At 48.9% G+C, this 18,660-nt stretch overlaps 1 protein-coding gene across 1 annotated transcript in view; it reads left to right on the top strand.

Annotated features, from left to right (window-relative positions):
• Nucleotides 1–17,275, top strand: part of LOC113451674 (D-serine dehydratase-like) — a 24,610-nt gene extending 7,335 nt beyond the window's left edge. The window contains exons 3-8 of the mRNA XM_087917730.1: nucleotides 4,357–4,626; nucleotides 6,415–6,592; nucleotides 8,653–8,774; nucleotides 11,416–11,605; nucleotides 13,562–13,667; nucleotides 14,075–17,275. Coding sequence (XP_087773856.1) covers nucleotides 4,357–4,626; nucleotides 6,415–6,592; nucleotides 8,653–8,774; nucleotides 11,416–11,605; nucleotides 13,562–13,667; nucleotides 14,075–14,164 — 956 coding nt within the window. The 3' untranslated portion in view covers nucleotides 14,165–17,275. The remainder of the gene's footprint in view (nucleotides 1–4,356; nucleotides 4,627–6,414; nucleotides 6,593–8,652; nucleotides 8,775–11,415; nucleotides 11,606–13,561; nucleotides 13,668–14,074) is intronic.
• Nucleotides 17,276–18,660: the final 1,385 nt, after the last annotated feature.

Here is an 18,660-nt window from a genome sequence, read left to right as displayed (position 1 = left end):
TCTTCCTCCTCCTCCTCCTCCCTCCTCTTCCTCTCCTCCTCCTCTCCTCCTCCTCCTCCTCCTCCCTCCTCCCTCTTCCTCCCTGCAAGGAAACCACCCAATCTCCCTCCTCCTAGCACTGATGATGTTCCCTAGTTGGGTCATGAGATGTCTGCAAGGAAACCACCCAGCTCAGAGAGCATCAGGGACCCCTCAGTCCTCCTCCTCCTCCTCCTCCTCCTCCTCCTCCTCCTCCTCCTCCTCCTCCACCTCCTCCTCCTCGTCTTCCTCCTCCCCGTCCTCCCTGCAATCCTCCCTCCCTCCTAGCACTGATGATGTTCCCTAGTTGGGTCATGAGATGTCTGCAAGGAAACCACCCAGCTTAGAGAGCATCAGGGACCCCTCAGTCCTCCTCCTCCTCCTCCTCCTCCTCCTCCTCCTCCTCTTCCTCCTCCCTCCCTCCTCCTCCTCCTCCTCCTCCTCCTCCCATCCTCCCTTCCTCCCTGCAATCCTCCCCTCCCTCCTAGCACTGATGATGTTCCCTAGTTGGGTCATGAGATGTCTGCAAGGAAACCACCCAGCTCAGAGAGCATCAGGGACCCTCAGTCCTCCTCCTCCTCCTCCTCCTCCTCCTCCTCCCTCCTCCTCCTCCTCCTCCCCCTCCTCCTCCCTGCAATCCTCCTCCTCCCTCCTAGCACTGATGATGTTCCCTAGTTGGGTCATGAGATGTCTGCAAAGGAAACCACCCAGCTCAGAGAGCACCAAGGGACCCCTCAGTCCTCCTCCTCCTCCTCCTCCTCCTCCTCCTCCTCCTCCTCCTCCTCCTCCTCCCTCCTCCTCCCGTCCCCCTGCAATCCTCCTCTCCCTCCTAGCACTGATGATGTTCCCTAGTTGGGTCATGAGATGTCTGCAAAGGAAACCACCCAGCTCAGAGAGCATCAGGGACCCCTCAGTCCTCCTCCTCCTCCTCCTCCTCCTCCTCCTCCTCCTCCTCCTCCTCCTCCTCCTCCTCCTCCCCGTCCTCCCTGCAATCCTCCCTCTCCTCCTAGCACTGATGATGTTCCCTCAGTTGGGTCATGAGATGTCTGCAAGGAAACCACACCAGCTCAGAGAGCATCAGGGACCCCTCAGTCCTCCTCCTCCTCCTCCTTCTTCCTCCCTCCTCCTCCCTCCTCCTCCTCCCTCTTTGCCAGCATCCCTCCCTCCAGCACTGATGGATGTTCCCTAGTTGGGTCATGAGAGGCCTGCAAGAAAACCATCAAACTCAGCACCAAGGGACCACACAATCCTGCTCCTTGTCCCATTCTCCTCCTCCTCCTCTCTCCTCCTCCTCCTCCTCCTCCTCCTCCTCCTCCTCCTCCTCCCTCCTCCTCCTCCCTCCTCCTTTGCAAGAAACCACCCAATCCTCCCTCCCTCCTAGCACTGATGATGTTCCCTAGTTGGGTCATGAGATGTCTGCAAGGAAACCACCCAGCTCAGAGAGCATCAGGGACCCCTCAGTCCTCCTCCTCCTCCTCCTCCTCCTCCTCCTCCTCCTCCTCCTCCTCTTCCTCTTCCTCCACCTCCTCCTCCTCGTCTTCCTCCTCCCCGTCCTCCTGCAATCCTCCCTCCCTCCTATGCACTGATGATGTTCCCTAGTTGGGTCATGAGATGTCTGCAAGGAAACCACCCAGCTCAGAGAGCACCAGGGACCCCTCAGTCCTCCTCCTCCTCCTCCTCCTCCTCCTCCTCCCTCCTCCTCCTCCTCCTCCTCCTCCTCCTCCTCCCTCCTCCTCCTCCCTCCTCCCTCCTCCCGTCCTCCCTGCAATCCTCCCTCCCCTCCTAGCACTGATGATGTTCCCTAGTTGGGTCATGAGATGTCTGCAAGGAAACCACCCAGCTCAGAGAGCATCAGGGACCCCTCAGTCCTCCTCCTCCTCCTCCTCCTCCTCCTCCTCCTCCTCCTCCTCCTCCTCCTCCTCCTCCTCCTCCTCCTCCTCCCCTCCCGTCCTCCTGCAATCCTCCCTCCCTCCTAGCACTGATGATGTTCCCTAGTTGGGTCATGAGATGTCTGCAAGGAAACCACCCAGCTCAGAGAGCATCAGGGACCCCTCAGTCCCCTCCTCCTCCTCCTCCTCCTCTTCCTCCTCCTCCTCCTCCTCCTCCTCCCTCTTTGCCAGCATCCCTCCCTCCTAGCACTGATGGATGTTCCCCTAGTTGGGTCATGAGAGGCCTGCAAGAAAACCATCAAACTCAGCACCAAGGACCACACAATCCTGCTCCTTGTCCCATTCTCCTCCTCCTCCTCTTCTTCCTCCTCCTCCTCCTCCTCCCTCCTCTTCCTCCTCCTCCTCCTCCTCCTCCTCCCTCTTTGCCAGCATCCCTCCCTCCTAGCACTGATGGATGTTCCCTAGTTGGGTCATGAGATGTCTGCAAGGAAACCACCCAGCTCAGAGAGCATCAGGGACCCCTCAGTCCTCCTCCTCCTCCTCCTCCTCCTCCTCCTCCTCCTCCTCCTCCTCTTCCTCTTCCTCCACCTCCTCCTCCCTCGTCTTCCTCCTCCCCGTCCTCCCTGCAATCCTCCCTCCCTCCTAGCACTGATGATGTTCCCTAGTTGGGTCATGAGATGTCTGCAAGGAAACCACCCAGCTTAGAGAGCATCAGGGACCCCTCAGTCCTCCTCCTCCTCCTCCTCCTCCTCCTCCTCCTCCTCCTCCTCCTCCTCCTCCTCTTCCTCCTCCCCGTCCTCCCTGCAATCCTCCCTCCCTCCTAGCACTGATGATGTTCCCTAGTTGGGTCATGAGATGTCTGCAAGGAAACCACCCAGCTCAGAGAGCATCAGGGACCCCTCAGTCCTCCTCCTCCTCCTCCTCCTCCTCCTTCCTCCTCCTCCTCCCTCCTCCTCCTCCTCCCTCTTTGCCAGCATCCCTCCCTCCTAGCACTGATGGATGTTCCCTAGTTGGGTCATGAGAGGCCTGCAAGAAAACCATCAAACTCAGCACCAAGGACCACACAATCCTGCTCCTTGTCCCATTCTCCTCCTCCTCCTCTTCTTCCTCCTCCTCCTCCTCCTCCTCCTCTTCCTCCTCCTCCTCCTCCTCCTCCTCCCTCTTTGCCAGCATCCCTCCCTCCTAGCACTGATGGATGTTCCCTAGTTGGGTCACGAGACGCCTGCAAGAAAGACGCGCAGCTCAGAGAGGCCCTGTCGGTCGGATCTCCAGTCTGCGTTTTTATCCCTTTGATGCTTGCTTGTTATCGGCTGCCATAGTAACAGGGACTGGGGGTGGGGGGGGCGAGGGGGGGTCGAGATGGCCCTGGGGTTCGGGAAGAGTGAGAAAGGCCCATGGGAACTAAAAGGGAGTTTTGCTCTCGAGAACCGCCGGGGTGGCTGAAGGGAGTTGTTTACGCGCCGTCCAAGGCCAACCCGTCTCGCAACTCCAGGTGGCCGAAAACAACTGAAGAAGATGGGCGCCCACCCCCACCAGGACACCATCTGGGTCATAGATTAGATATTCAGCCTGGGTCGCTGGTGTGGGGAGGGGCCGGGGATCGGGGGCGGGGGAGACTTTTATCTAGCTTTTTGCGCCTCTTGGCTCAGGTCCTCCTTTCCTTTCTCTGCCCTCATTTCAAACTCGGTAAAAGTACTTTGCCTCTGTCTCAGCAGAGTCCGCGGGGTGTGTGTGTGTGTTTGTGTGTGTGTGTGCGTGCTTCCTTAGGGTTTGAACCGAGGCCGGCCTGACAGCACCAAGGATCCCACCCCAAACACCCTCCTTCCTAGCACTGATGACAGGCCCTAGTTGGGTCGTGAGACGTCTGCAACGAAGGCACCCAGAACCCCACAATTTTCCTTTCTTCCTTTCCTTCCTTCCTTTCCTTCCTTCCCTCCCTTCCCTCTTCCTCCTTTCCTCTCCTTTCCTCCCCTCCTTCCCCTCTTCCTTCCCTGATGATGTTCCCTAGTTGGGTCATGAGACGTCTGCAACGAAGGCCCCCAGCTCAGAGAGCACCCAGAACACCACAATTTTCCTTCCTTCCTTTCCTTTCCTTCCTTCCCTTCCCTCCCCTCCCCTTCCCTCGTCCTCCTTTCCTTTCCTTTCCTCCCCTCTTTCCCCTCTTCCTTCACTGATGATGTTCCCTAGTTGGGTCATGAGACATCTGCAACGAAGGCCCCCAGCTCAGAGAGCACCCAGAACCCCACAATTTTCCTTTCTTCCTTTCCTTTCCTTCCTTTCCTTCCTTCCCTCCTCTTCCCTCTTCCTCCTTTCCTTTCCTCCCCTCCCTCCTTCCCCTCTTCCTTCCCTGATGATGTTCCCTAGTTGGGTCATGAGACGCCTGCAAGGAACCCAACGCAGCCTCCCCCCGCGCCCCAGCCTCCTCCTTCCTTTGCCTCCCCGGGAGAAGGTGGGGCGCCTCATGACTGGGCTCCTGAGGAAGTCAGTCTCACGCTGGCGGAGGCCCGCCACTTTGCCGATGGCGGCTTCGATGACATCCTGTACGCCTACCCGCTGCCCTTCGACAAGGTGGCGGATTGCGCCTCCCTGGCCGAGAAGCTGGAGGCCTTCCAGGTGATGGTGGACAGTCCGCAGGCCCTGGGGCAGCTGAAGGGGAGGCCCCTGCAGACCGGTCGGCCCTGGAAAGTTTGGCTGAAGATCGACTGCGACAACGGACGAGGTACCTGCCCTTCCTCCCTCCCTCCCGCGGGTCCGGCGGGTAGTCCTCGACTTACGCCCACGATAGGGAGCACTTTCGTCGCCAAGTGAGACAGTTTGCTAATTGAGCTGCGCCCAATTTTACAACCTCCTTTCGCCACATTCATTAAATGAATCACTATGGCCATTAAGCGAGTCACGTGGTTTTTAAGCGAATCCGGCTTCTCCTGCTGTCTTTGCTCACCTGGGGAAGTCACAAAAGGCGATCACGTGACCCACATCACGGACCCTGCAACCGACGTAAGTTCATGCCAGTTGCCAACGTTGATCCCATGGCAACAGGGACCCTGCAAGGGTCATAAGTATGAGGACTAATCATCAATCCCCTTTTTCAGTGAGGTCTTCACTTCAAACGGTCATGAAGGGAATAGTTGTAAGTCGAGGACCAGCTGTGTCCCCTTAGCTTCCTCTTCCTCCTTTCTGCTAGTCGTGACCCCCAAATCTTAAACTGGGGGTCTAGAAAAAAATTTGTGGCAGAAAATAAAGGACACAGAACAGCTAAAAATTGAAAGCAATACAGACAGTCCTCAACTTATGACCAAAATGGAGTCCAAAATTTCCATTGTTAATCAAGGCAGTTGTTAAGTGAGTTTTGACCCCTTTTATAAACCTTTCGGTCACACTGTTAAGCGAACCACTGTGGCTGTTAAATGAATCATGCGGTCGTTAAGCAAATCTGGCTCCCGCCTCAACTTTCCTTGTCACAAATGGTAATCACAGGATTCCTGGCACACTCCGACTGTCGTAAATACGAGTCAGTTTGCCAGGCGTCTGAAGTTTGATCACGTGACCATGGGGAGGCTGCCACAGTCGCAAGTGTGAAAAACAGTCACAAGTCACTTTTTTCAGTGCCGTTGCAACTTCAAATGGTCGCTAAATGAACCACCTGCGGACAAAAAGTCTAGGCCGGGCCCAACTTCCAAAGGAATTCTGGGAATTGAAGTCACCCATTTTAAACCTGCCAGGAAATCCTGAATCGGCACATATCGGATAAACAAAGAAAAAAATAATACATAAATAAGGAACAAGTCCATATTGAGGAAGCTTATGCCTCTCCCTCCCCCTCTTCCCTCCCAAGCTCATCCCCCTCCCCCGGTTGATCAACAGAGTAACGAGTTCGAATTTGCCAGATTCCTTGCAGGATAGGGTGCTGTATTTTCTCTTGCGTTCCCATCTTAACAATTCTAAGATAGACTGCTCCTGAGAGTGGAGGTTTTGCCTGTCCGAACTCAAATCTTTAGGTTTCTCGAAGGCTTCAGGCACGTGAGGAGGTTGGGCTTTAATTCCCACAATCTCTTCCCTCCAGGATGACGGGCTGCCTGGGGTGTTTTTCCTGAGGGTGCCAGGTGGCAGAAGAAAACCTTGCAGGGCAAACCTCAGACTTATAACAGTTCATTTAAGGACCGAGCGGAAAAAAGCAGCTTATGACCGTTTCTCACACTTACGACCATTGCAGCATCCCTGTGGTCACGGATTCACATTTATAACGGTGGTTGCAGTGTCATTCCCCCCACTTGTGACCTTCAGCCAAGTGAAGTCGAGTCAAGATTCACTTTAACAACCGGGTGACTAACTTTACAACTGCAGGGATTTGCTTAACGATGGCGGCCAGAAAGGTCGTGAAATGGGGAAAAACTCACTTCACAACTGTCTCGCTTTGCAGCGGAAATTTTGGGCTCAATGGTGATCGTAAGTCGAGGACTTCCTGCGCGGTCGGGAATCAATCCCTTTTTTCTCCGCTTTCTTGCAGCCGGCGTGAAACCCTCGGACCCGTCAGCCTTGCAGCTGGCCAAGGCCATCTCCGAGGGCGCGACGGAGCTGGCGGGCATCTATGCCCATTGTGGCAACTCGTACGGGTGCCAGGGGGTGTCAGAAATCCAGTCGGTCGCCCAAAAAACCACGGAGTTTACCCTGAAGTTCATGGAGCGGTACGTGTTTATTCCTTTACTCGTTTCTCTGAGTCCCTGGCTTGTTATTATTATTATTATTGTATAAATAACTCAAGATGACAAACCTACTATTTTCTGTTTTCCTCACAACAACAAGTGGGAGAGAAGGAGGGAAGGAGAGAGAGAGAGAGAGAGAGAGAGAGACTGAGACTGTCCAAAAGTCACCCAGCTGGCTTTTGTGCCCAAAACAAGACTAGAACTCACTGTCGCCTGGTGATTGGCCCAAAGTCACCCAGCCGGATTTCCCGCTTAAGGCAGAACTGGAACTCGCTGCAGGATTATAACTCAGTTTTCATCTCATCCGTGTTGTGCGTCTTTGGGCTGCAACATTTTTGACCCTTTTTTTCTCCCCATGCCATGCAGCTAGTCCTCAACTTGTAACCACAGTGGAGCCCAAAAGTTCCGTTGCTAAGCGAGACGTTGGTTAAATGAGTTTGCCCCGCTGAACGATCTTTCTTGCCACCGTTGTTAAGCTATTAGCACGGTTGTTAAGTGAATCTGGGTTTTTGCTTGACTTCGCTCGCCAGGCGGTCGCAAAAGGGGGGCGTGTGGGACAGCGACCTCTGAACTTTGACCACGTGACTGTGGGGACCCTGCAAAGTTCGTAACTCTGGAAAAATGGTCCTAAATCAAATGTTCGCTGCCGTGGCCAACTTTGAACGGGTCACTAAACCAACTGTTGTAAGTCAAGGACTTCTTGCGTGGCATGTCTCTTGAACGCCCCTCCCCCCATAATAACCCCACCCCACCCCCCCAAACCAGGCCTATCCAGCTAAACATCCTTTGTGGAAGTCTCTCCCTGATGCCCAATTCCGGTTAAAAGGCTGTAAAAGCTAATCCTTGTTTATTACAGGGTGTAAATGTTAAATGTTTGAACTGAACTGGAGAGGAGGGTGCAAGATGTTTATTTGCAGAATCTTTCATCTGCCCCTCCTTCCCTCCCCTCAATCCCTCCCCCTCCCCAATCCCTCCCCCTCAATCCCTCCCCCTCAAGCCCTTCCCAGAAATTCAGGTGAGCTGAGGCCCCTTTGAAGTTGCCTCTTCAAAGGTCCAGCCGTGTCCAGGTGGCCTTTAGTGGCGCTTGCCCTCCCCTCCCCCGCCTTTCCAGGGGGGGCCCTCCCCCCCCCCCCGCTCAGACAAAACTTGGGGAGGGGGATTTGCACCCCATAGAGAAAAGGCGGGCGGGATTTTAGTGCTGGGTTGGGGGAGGAAATTTTTGCCAAAGGATTTTGTAGATCCTGTCGATGAATCCGAGAGCAGCCCCTTCAAAACAAGGGTGAGGAAGGGGCTTTCTCCGTTTTCCCCCCTCCCTTCAGGACAAGCAGAGAATAAGGTGGCCTGTTTGGATGCCTTGAGGTCCTCCAGTCCAGCCCTATGATCCGGGAAGGGAGAAAGGGAGGGAGGGAGAAGAAAGAATAAGCGGAAAGGAGAGAAAGACAGAAGGAAGGAGGCATGACAGAAGGGGGAAAGAGGAGGAAGGAAAAAGGGGAAGGAGAGAGGGGAGGAAGGAATGGAGGAAGGAGGTAGGATGAGAAGGAGAAAGAGAAGGAAGGAGAAAAGAAAGAAAAGAGGAAGGGAGGGAAGGAAAAAGGAAGGAAGAAAAGGAAGCAGATAGGAAGATTGAGAAGGGAAAGATAAAAGGAAAGAAGCGGAAGGAAGGAAGGAAAAGGAAGCAATTAGAAATGGAAAGATAGAAGGGGAGAGGAGGAAAAAAGAAAGAGGAGGAAAAAGAAAGGAGATAGAAGCAGGAGGAAGGAAAGACGGGCAGGAGTGGAAAGGAAGCCAGCAGAAAGAAAAAGGAAGGAAGGAGAAAGAGAAAGAGAGATGACATTACCAGCATCCCTTCTCTCCCGCACTCCCACATTCTCACAGTCAAAACAAAACCTTTTTCTCCACATCCAAGAATCTGGCTCAAATGTCTCCCAGCCAGGCGCCTCCCTCCAAGGGCAGCCTGCAGCTTTGGACAGTGGCTAAACGCATGGTCGTAAGTTGGGGACCACGTGTATGACAGGAGAGTCCCTTGTGATTCCCTCTCTCAGGCTCCGGGAAGCTGGGGTGCCCTGTCCGAAGTCCAGTATCGGCTCCACCCCGTCCTGCAGCCACCCGGTGCCCGCCATGGGCGAGCTCAGCGAAGTCCACCCGGGAAATTACATTTTTTACGGTAAGTGGCAGCAACAGAGGTTCGCCCGCCTTGACAACCCCGCTTCCCAATCCCCCTTGTACCAGCCCTCTCCCTGAAACGGGCCTGTTCGTCTTGTGGACCTCAAGGGGTCCCACAATGCTCAGTGACACCCCTTGAGAGGACAGGTCCTCCCTTCTGCTCTGGGACCAACTAGGTGTCCTCTCTTACCCCCTTGTGCAGGCTGGGCATTATTTTATCATTTCATTTTATTTTATATGTTGTATCATATTTTTTTTATATTTTATTTTGTTTTATTTTACTTTATATTTCATGTCATTTGTTTATATTTTATTTTATTTATATATTATTACTTTATATTTTGTTTTATTTTTTATTTCAATTTATTTTTTTACTTCATATTTTCATTTTATATTTTTACTTCATGTTTTCATTTTATATTTTTACTTCATATTTTCATTTTATATTTTATATTGTTTTATTTTATATTTTATTTTACTTATATTGTTTTATTTTATTTATTTATTATTTATTATTCTTTGTTTTATATTATTCTATTATTTCATTATTTCATTTTTATTCTTTTATTTTATTATATCCCTTCTTTATTGTTTTTAAAAAATCAAGGTGGCAAATATCTCCAACACTCCTTCCTCCTCCTCCTCCTGCTCGTTTCCCCACAACAACAACCCTGCAAGGCGGGCTTGGGCTGAGAGGAGTCGGGGGCGCCGAGCCAAAGTCACCCAGCCAGCTTTGATGCCTAAGGCGGGACTAGAACTCCCAGCCACCCACTTTCTAGCCGGGTGCCTTAACCACCAGCCCAAACCGTCTCCCTCAGTTGGCCTGACAGGCTAAGCGGATGCAGGTGTTGGGCCTAATGCTTCCCATGTGTCAGCCGCCGGGCCTCAAGCCTTGTTCCAGAGCGGGACCAGGAGGGGAGAAAGGCAGCGCCAGATGACAGCGAAGATCCGGGCGGTTTTTGTTAGAAACTCCCCTCGCCTCCCCCGCGCCCCCCACCATCCAGCTCTCCCTTCCGGCAGCCAAAATGGCTGTTTGGGGGCTTCGGAGGCGAAGGGCCACCTGTCTCTACTGGCCCTCTTTCATACGATGCAAAATATGAAACATATGAAATTATAGATGTATGCACTGTGGAAGATGCACGGAGAGAGAGAGAGAGAGAGAGAGAGAGAGAGAGAGATCAGGATTAGGTAGGTAGGTAGATAGATAGATGGATAGATAGAAAGAAATGATAGATGATAGAGATCAGGATTAGATAGATGATAGATAGATAGATAGATAGATAGATAGATAGATAGATAGATAGATAGATAGATAGATAGATAGATAGATAGATAGATAGATGAGAGAGAGAGATCAGGATTAGGTAGGTAGGTAGATAGGTAGATAGATGGATAGATGGATAGATAATAGGTAGATAGATGGATAGATAGAGAGAGAAAAGAGAGAGAGAGAGAGAGATCAGATTAGGTAGGTGGGTAGGTAGGTAGGTAGAGAGATCAGGTTTAGGTAGGTAGGTAGGTAGATAGATGATAGAGAGAGAGAGAGAGATCAGGTGTAGGTTAGAGGTAGGTAGATAGATAGATAGATAGATAGATAGATAGATAGATAGATAGATATGATAGATGATAGAGAGAGGGATATCAGGATTAGGTAGGTAGGTAGGTAGATAGGTAGAGAGAGAGAGACCAGGTTTAGGTAGGTAGGTAGGTAGATAGATGATAGATAGATAGATAGATAGATAGATAGATAGATAGATAGATAGATAGATAGAGATATCAGGATTAGGTAGGTAGGTAGGTAGATAGAGAGATCAGGTTTAGGTAGGTAGGTAGGTAGATAGATGATAGAGAGAGAGATCAGGTTTAGGTGGTGGTAGGTAGGTAGATAGATGATAGATAGATAGATAGATAGATAGATAGATAGATAGATAGATAGATAGATAGATAGATATGATAGATGATAGAGAGAGGGATATCAGGATTAGGTAGGTAGGTAGGTAGATAGATAGATAGAGAGAGACCAGGTTTAGGTAGGTAGGTAGGTAGGTAGGTAGATGATATAGATAGATAGATAGATAGATAGATAGATAGATGAGATAGATAGATCAGGATTAGGTAGGTAGGTAGGTAGGTAGGTAGGTAGAGAGATCAGGTTTAGGTAGGTAGGTAGGTAGATAGATGAGAGAGAGAGAGAGATCAGGTTTAGGTAGGTAGGTAAGTAGATAGATGATAGATAGATAGATAGATAGATAGATAGATAGATATGATAGATGATAGAGGGATATCAGGATTAGGTAGGTAGATAGGTAGATAGAGAGAGAGAGACCAGGTTTAGGTAGGTAGGTAGGTAGATAGATGATAGATAGATAGATAGATAGATAGATAGATAGATAGATAGATAGATAGATAGATAGATAGATAAAAGATGATATAGACAGAAATGGTAGATAGGTAGACAGACAGTCAGGAAACTCTGGGAATTTAAGTTCACAAGGTTGAAGAATCACCAGGGTGAGAAATGGTGCACTGCTGTTTTGGCCAGCGGCTTTGCTTCCTTCCTGCCCCTCCGCAACAACCACCCTGCAAGGTAGGATGATGGTTGGAAGACCACGAGTGGCCCAAGAGATTTCCTTCCCTTCCAGATGTCCAGCAGACATTGATTGGCTCCTGTCAGCCTGAGGACGTGGCTGTGCGCGTCTGGACGCGAGTGATCGGTCACTACCCAGACCGCAACCAGTTGTTGGTGGACTGCGGATGGACCGGACTGAGCCTCCACAGCCTGGGTCAGCTGCCCACCGGCTTTGCCCTGGTGGACGGGCACCCAGACCTCAAGTAAGGGAGCTATAATTCTCGGGCACCTGGTCCTTCCTTCCCGTCTGTCCCTGCTTTGCGCCTGAGTCGTTCATCTTATCAAGATATCTCTCCTTCAGTCTCTTTATCCATCCCTGTCCCAGATCCGTCTCTCTGTCTGTCTGTCTACAGGTAGTCCTCGGTTTATGACCACAATTGAGCTCAAAATTCCTGTTGCTAAACGAGACAGTGGTTCTGTGAGTTTAGTTCTGTTTTAATGACCGTCGTAAATATGAACCAGTTGTCAAGCAGCTGAAATTTGAACAGGTAGTCATGGGGATATGCTGCAACGATCGTGAGTGTGAAAACTGGTCAAAAGTCCCTTTTTTCAGTGCCATTACAACTTTGAACAGTCACTAAGTGAATGGCTGTAAGTCGAAGAATACCTGTATTCAGTTACCTGCTGTGACATTTATCGATCTTTTTGTCATTGTGACTTTCTTCATTTATCTGTTATCTATCATTTATCTATATTTTCTGTCATTTTTACCATTTATTAGCATTTCTCTATTATTTATATCACATCTATCTCTTCATTTATTTATTTATCTATCTAAATCTATTTATTATCTATTATGTATCTAATTTTCTATCTTTCATTTATTATATATTAACAATCTATCCGTCCGTCCGTCTGTCTATTGCAACAAGTATTTATAGGCTTTCCTTCTGGGCTCCTGTGCAAAAACTGTGCGCACGCTTGCACGCTTGCGTGCCAGCACCCAGAAGCACGCCCCCCCCACGCCTCCTATGCATGTGCACGCAACCCCCACCCACCCAGCCCCTGCTGCCCCCTTACCTGCACTGAGCTTCACACATGATTTTTGGCCGGTTTGAGGCCTTTTTCGGCCTCCCAAAGGCTTCGGGAAGGCTTGTGCAGGCTTTGCAGGCCAAAAACTAGGCCCATTCCATCAGTTCTGGTATTTCCGGAAAAACAGGAAGTGACAAAACAGGCCTAGTTTTTGGCCTGAAAAGCTTGCAGAAGCCTACCTGAAGCCTCTGGGAGGCTGAAAAAGGCTTCAAACTGGGCCAAAATCAGCTGTGAGGTGCATGCATGTGCAGTGAGGCAAGTCTGCTTGCAGCTCACGTGCCGGCACAAATAGTTCTGCATGCCACCTGTGGCACGCGTGCCATAGATTCGCCATCACGGCCATATTGCATGCATAATGAAAAATATAATACGTTAGGGAAAAAAATCAATATATAAATGACCTTCATAAACATAAACCTTTAACTCAGGGCCAAGGGCTCCCTGGAGCAGAGAGGGGGCCCCTTCATTTCTTTCCCCAAAGCCAGCTGGACTTCCACAGGTCGCTCTCCCCGCGACCCACTCCCGCTTCCTCAAGGCTTACCCTAAAGGACGGCAGCCTGTCGAGTGGCTCCCCCTTTCGCTATTATTTTCCAGCAAGGACAATCCGGAATGATACAGATAGTCCTCAGCCTACGACCACAATGGAGGCCAACATTTCCATTGCTAAGCGAAACATTCGTTAAGTGAGCTTTGCCCCATTTTATGACATGCCACAGTTATTAAGGGAATCCCTGGAGTAGTTCGGTTAGGAATACAGTTGTTAAGCGAATCTGGCTTCCCCCATTGACTTTGCTGGTCACCAAATGTGATCACGTGACTCCGGGACACTGCAACCGTCGTAAATATGAGTCAGCTGCCAAGCGCCTGAATTTTGATCACGGGTCCAGGGGGGATGCCGCAACAGTTGTTAGCGTGCGGTTGTAACTTCAAATGGTCACTAAATGAACGGTTGTAAGTCGAAGACTACCTGCACAGTCTCCTACCTTGGGCAGGGGGTTGGACTAGATGACCTCTGAGGTCCCTTCCAACACCAGAACTCTGTGAAAGGGCACAGTCTTCAAAAGGAGACATTTGCAAAGCGAAAATCCTATCCATGAGGAGACAAGGCTTCTGACCTTCCTTTGCAGATTGGTGGGGATGACCCAGGAGCACGGAAGAATCGAACCCATGACCGGGGAGCTGGATTTTGCCAAGTACCCTCTGGGCAGCCTCCTGGCTCTGATTCCTTATCACGTAAGTCTGGCTTGGACCTAGAAACGGACATCCCCGTCCTTGCTGGTTTCCTGTTGGTCTAACTGCTCCCGAAGTTGCATTCACACAATCTATTTAACCTGGATTCTGAATCATCTATTTTTTTTCCCCTCTGCACAATGCCCAGAACCCTAAATTAACCAACCTGGCAGGAATGTCCCATGACATTCGGCCACAAAAGCACCCTAAACCAGGTTAATCGCAAGCAGGTTCTCCCCCCCACCCAACCCCAGGTTGTGTGAATGCATTCTCTGGGCTTTTTTAAAATTTTCTTGACCCTTCCGGGGGAAGAGTGCTTGCCAACAGAACTAGCCATGTTTCTGAATGTCTCATTTTTCTCTCTCTTTGTCTTTGCAACTGGGGGGTTGTTTGCTCTGCCCAAACGACAGGCGTGTGCCACGGCCGCGATGCACCCCGTCTTCTTTGTCCATAGCGGCGGTTGTGTGGTGGAGACGTGGAGGCCGGTGCGAGGCTGGTAGAAAGACAGGATGAAGAAAATGCGCAGATCTTGGCCTGTGGAAGCCTTCGAGGGTCTTCAGGTGATGCATTCCCACAATCGTTTGGACTTTCCGCTGGTGCGGGAATGTCCGGTTTCAACTTCCCAAGGTCTGAATTGGTGACTTAGCTGTATGTAAAGTCCACTCTGGGTCAAGCCCTGGTTGCTGAACCGTCCAACTCCTATCAAGCCACGAATGGTGGCTTATACAGGCATGACCAACTTAAGTCGGTGAAACTATTCTGTTTGTGAAAAGAAAGATCCACCTGACCAGCAGAGGTTGTCCTTGACATACGCCCATTGCTAAATTAAGTGAGTTTTGCCCCATTTTACAACTTCTCTTGCCACCTCCGTTGTTAAGTTAGTCACATGGTTGTTAAGTCAATCTGGCTTTCCAGTTGACTTTGTTTGTCAGAAGGTCGCAAAACGGGATCACCTGACCTCCTCCCCCCCATGGGACACTGCAACCGTCATAAGTATGAACCAGTTGCCAATTGTCTGCGGCAGTAGTTAAGTGTGGAAAATGGTCATACGTCACCTTTTTCACTGCTGTTGTGACTTCCAACGGTCACTAAATGAATGATTGTAAGTCGATGTATCAGTGGCGTTCCTGTTGTTTTTTAGAAATGCGTACAAAGCCTTCGAGGAAGGAGGAAGGACCCCTTTCCTCATCAGGCACAGGATTAGGGGTAGAGTAGTCCATCCCTGAGATGTAGACTAGATAGATGGGCCCAGGCCTGATCCCACGGGGTCTAAACCTGGTTTAAAGAATTTGCAGTTTTCAAAAACATCTAACAGGCATTCATCTTGCGGGTGTCACATGGAGACACACCCTGCAAATTGGAAATGAAGGCAGCCTTCCCTAGTGGGAAGGGGGAAGCTGAAGGGGCGGAGCTTCAGCCACGAGGCCGCGCCCACCCTCTCACAGATTTGATACCCCTCCGAGGATTTCCCGCCCCCCGTTGATGCCGCTGTGACCCCCATATTCAGATTTTGCCCCCAAAGCTGAAGGCAATCTCTAAGGACATTGATCCGTTTTGATTCCCAGAAGCCCACTCCTCTTAAAGCCTGCAGGCTGGGGGATTCTGGGAGTTGAAGTCCATCCATCCCTCTTAGAGCATCTTAACATTTCTGACGTTGAGAAACGCTCTGGCTTGTCCTACACCCCAATTTTGTATTTTTCTGAGGCACAGAATCAAAATTAGTGTTGCAATTTTTATATTCAATTCCCGATATGCCGTTGGTCCTTCCGTGCTAACCCCGGTTCCTAGGAAGAATCCATGAGGGAAGCAACTTTGGAACTAAGGAGAAATTTCCTCACAGCCAGAACAATTAACCAGTGGAACAACTTGCCTCCAGAAGTTGTGGATGCCCCAACACTGGAGGCTTTTAAAAGAAGAGACTGGACAGTCGTTTGTCCCAGGTGGAATAAGGACTCTTGCTTGAGCGACAGGTTGGACTAGATGACCGCCCGGGTTCCTTCTAACTCTGTTATTCTGCTATAAGCAGGATCCCTTGCATTCTGCTATAAGCAGGATCTCCCCCGTGCCTGTTCACTGCAAAAGCCACCCAGTCCGTTAGTCCACATTAAGGAAGAAGGAAGCCGAGGGATGAATCGATTCTTGACGCCCGCTGCCATCGCAGGACTTCAAAAGAGGACGTCATAAAATTCAGGGGGCTTTTCGGTGGGGGGAGGAAACAATGGCACCTTCCTCCCACCTTCTCTGATCTCCCCCAGCGACCCCTTTGAAGTGGCCCATTGTCGTCCTTCTTTGCATCCTGCAGAGAAAAAACACACAACCCTGCCAATTGTCAAATTGGGCAGGTACAAACTTCCAGGCCAGAGAGGCTAGCTGTAAAGAGCCTTGTAAATTGTCGACAATAAATTGCAAATTCCTCTTTTTCTTTTTTTAAATCTCCCAAGGCATTCTTGTTTGGGATCGATTCCTTTATTTCTGGAATTAATATTATTTTACTCAACGTTTCTACAACCCGTCTCCCCTCAGAAGGTGACCCGGGGCGCCTGACAGATGATAAAAAGACAAACAACTCAAGTTATTAAAATCACACAAATTAACATTTTGAGACTGCTTTTTTAAAGCAATGCCGCTGTTTTGCGATTTGGGGAATAGCCGTTCTGCCTTTTCGTTTCCTTTCTTGCAAAGTTGCAAGTTCAAGCATGCCGTTTTCTGTTTCTTCTTCCCTTGTGGTGCTTTATTTGATGAGACTTTTATTTTGTGGCATTTTATGATTATATTTTTTTATACGGAATCGGTTCGGGCACTTTCCAGCAGGCAAAATGATGATGAAGAAGATAATGATAACATAAGGCAATTAGATAACAGGAGGCAAGGCCTGGGGACAGGCTGTGAGAGATAGCTGATCTTGGAAGGTGGAAGCGCCAGTCAGAAGCTGACCTGTTTTGTGGTGAGATGGGAGACCACCAGGAGATCTGAGTATGACATTCCCGATTTCAAAACAGAAATAAAAATTATCCCCAAAAGGAATGATAAACCATTTATGTGTACATAAAGTTCCCAAAGTTGAAAAAAAAACTAGTACAAAACTGGATACCCCATTGCAATGGGGTATGAGACCACATTTGGGACCAGTAGTTATGACCATTTTTCAGACTTACGACCATCGCAGCCTCCCCATGATCATGTGATCAAAATCCAGAGGCTTGGCAAATGACTCAATGTATGACAATGTCACATGTTTCCCTTTTGCGACCTTTTTGACAAGTAAAATCAACGAGGAAGCCAGATTCCATTTAATGACCATGTCACTCGGCAACTGCAGGGATTCACTTAGCAGCTGCGGCAGGGCAGGTTGTAAATCGGAGCAAAATTCACTTAACAACCGTCTCACTTAGCAAAAGAAATTTTGGGTTCCCTTTCCTCCCATTTTATTCCATTACATAAACGTGGACACAGGGATAGTAACATTTAGAAAAACGTGATTTGTGACTGGTCTTGGCTCCATTGTGGACATAAGTCAAGCACTGGCGATACGTCTTTAGTGTCTCAGATCAAAGCTTCAGCAAGCAAAGGTTGATGTTAACAAAATAAAATAAAAACAGTTTTACAACAAAGTGTGTCCAATTTTTATTTTTTCTTAGCCATGGCTTCTTCCCATATTATTCCACTACACAAATTGGGACAGGCTAGGAAAAAAATGATTTACTGTCTGCCGTAAATTGATTTAAATCTGTGTTGCAGTCTTTCCTGTGGTCATTCGATTGCAATTCAGGCATTTAGCAAGGAGGATTTATTTAAAACGCTTTCACCATACATGATTTCATATACTTTATGCATTCAGAAGGAATGTGGTAGCTTTTTTCCCCCAGCTAATGATTTTATGAAAAGGCATGAAATTTTGTAAAGTCATAATTGATGCATCCAAAAGGAATGTCGTAGCTCTTTTTCTATGGCAATTTTATATAAAGGCACCAGGTTTTCTAAGGTACAGCTTGCTAGCCCAAAAAATAAATCAATCGGCAATTTGATAATAAAACTTATCAATTTCTCATTTTGCTTTTAATTTTTAAAGCGGGAGCTTTTATGACATTTTCTCTCCTCCGTCTTTAAGGAAGAATATCTCTGGCTAGCCCCCTCCCCTATTCCCTACCCCCCCCCTTTGTCTCCTGCAAGAGACCGGAAATACATCTCCTGGAATTTGGGGAGGGGGTAGCAGGGTCCGAAGATTGCAGAGATCAAAGGAGGGGAAAGAAAGGCCTCTGGGTCAATTCTCAAAGCCCCCCTGCGTGGAGGAACCGGGACAAGTTTATGTCCTGCACTTCAGGGTCTCAGCCATAACCCAAATAGCTGAAGGGGGGGAGACCCCTCCTCCCTGGCTTTAATTGTGGAGGCTGGACTGCCCAGTCGGGAGCAATTTTGGATTCAGGGATTCTGGCCGCAACTGAGAGCAGAATTCAGAATTTGGTTAAGCCCCCTACCCGAGTCACTAAAAGCGATCGGGCGTCCGTGTAAATTCTCTAATTAAATGGGCTGAATAATATTCCCTAAATAATAATAACTATGCTCGTTTTGGTTTTTAAGAAGAGATTGGCACAAACGTATTGTCTGAAATGCTATAGGGGCTCTGCCTGAGCAAGGGGGTTGGACTAGAAGACCTCAAAGGCCCCTTCCAGCTCTGTTTTATAGAATTTATATTCTATAATTACAGAAGTATAATTATAAACTATAGAATTTATATTCTATAATTACAGAACTATAATTAGAGAATTTACATTCTATAATTTAATTATAGAATTATAATTATATAAGTCTATACATATTTTATATGAAAGAAATGCTCTAATTATTCTCTAAATAAATGAACTTGAGTGAATTAATAAAATGAAATAAAATACAGGTAACCCTCAACTTACAACCGTTTGTTTAATGATCATTCAAAGTTACAATGGTAGTAAAAAAAAAGGGACTTGCTACCATTTTTCACACTTATGACCATTGT

Source organism: Pseudonaja textilis, chromosome Z, assembly GCF_049901715.1.
Source record: "Pseudonaja textilis isolate UNSWEBS1 chromosome Z, rPseTex1.2, whole genome shotgun sequence".
NCBI classification, from domain to species: Eukaryota; Metazoa; Chordata; class Lepidosauria; order Squamata; family Elapidae; genus Pseudonaja; species Pseudonaja textilis.
Note: the sequence above shows the minus strand (reverse complement) of the source record. Positions and strands in the feature narration are given on the sequence as shown.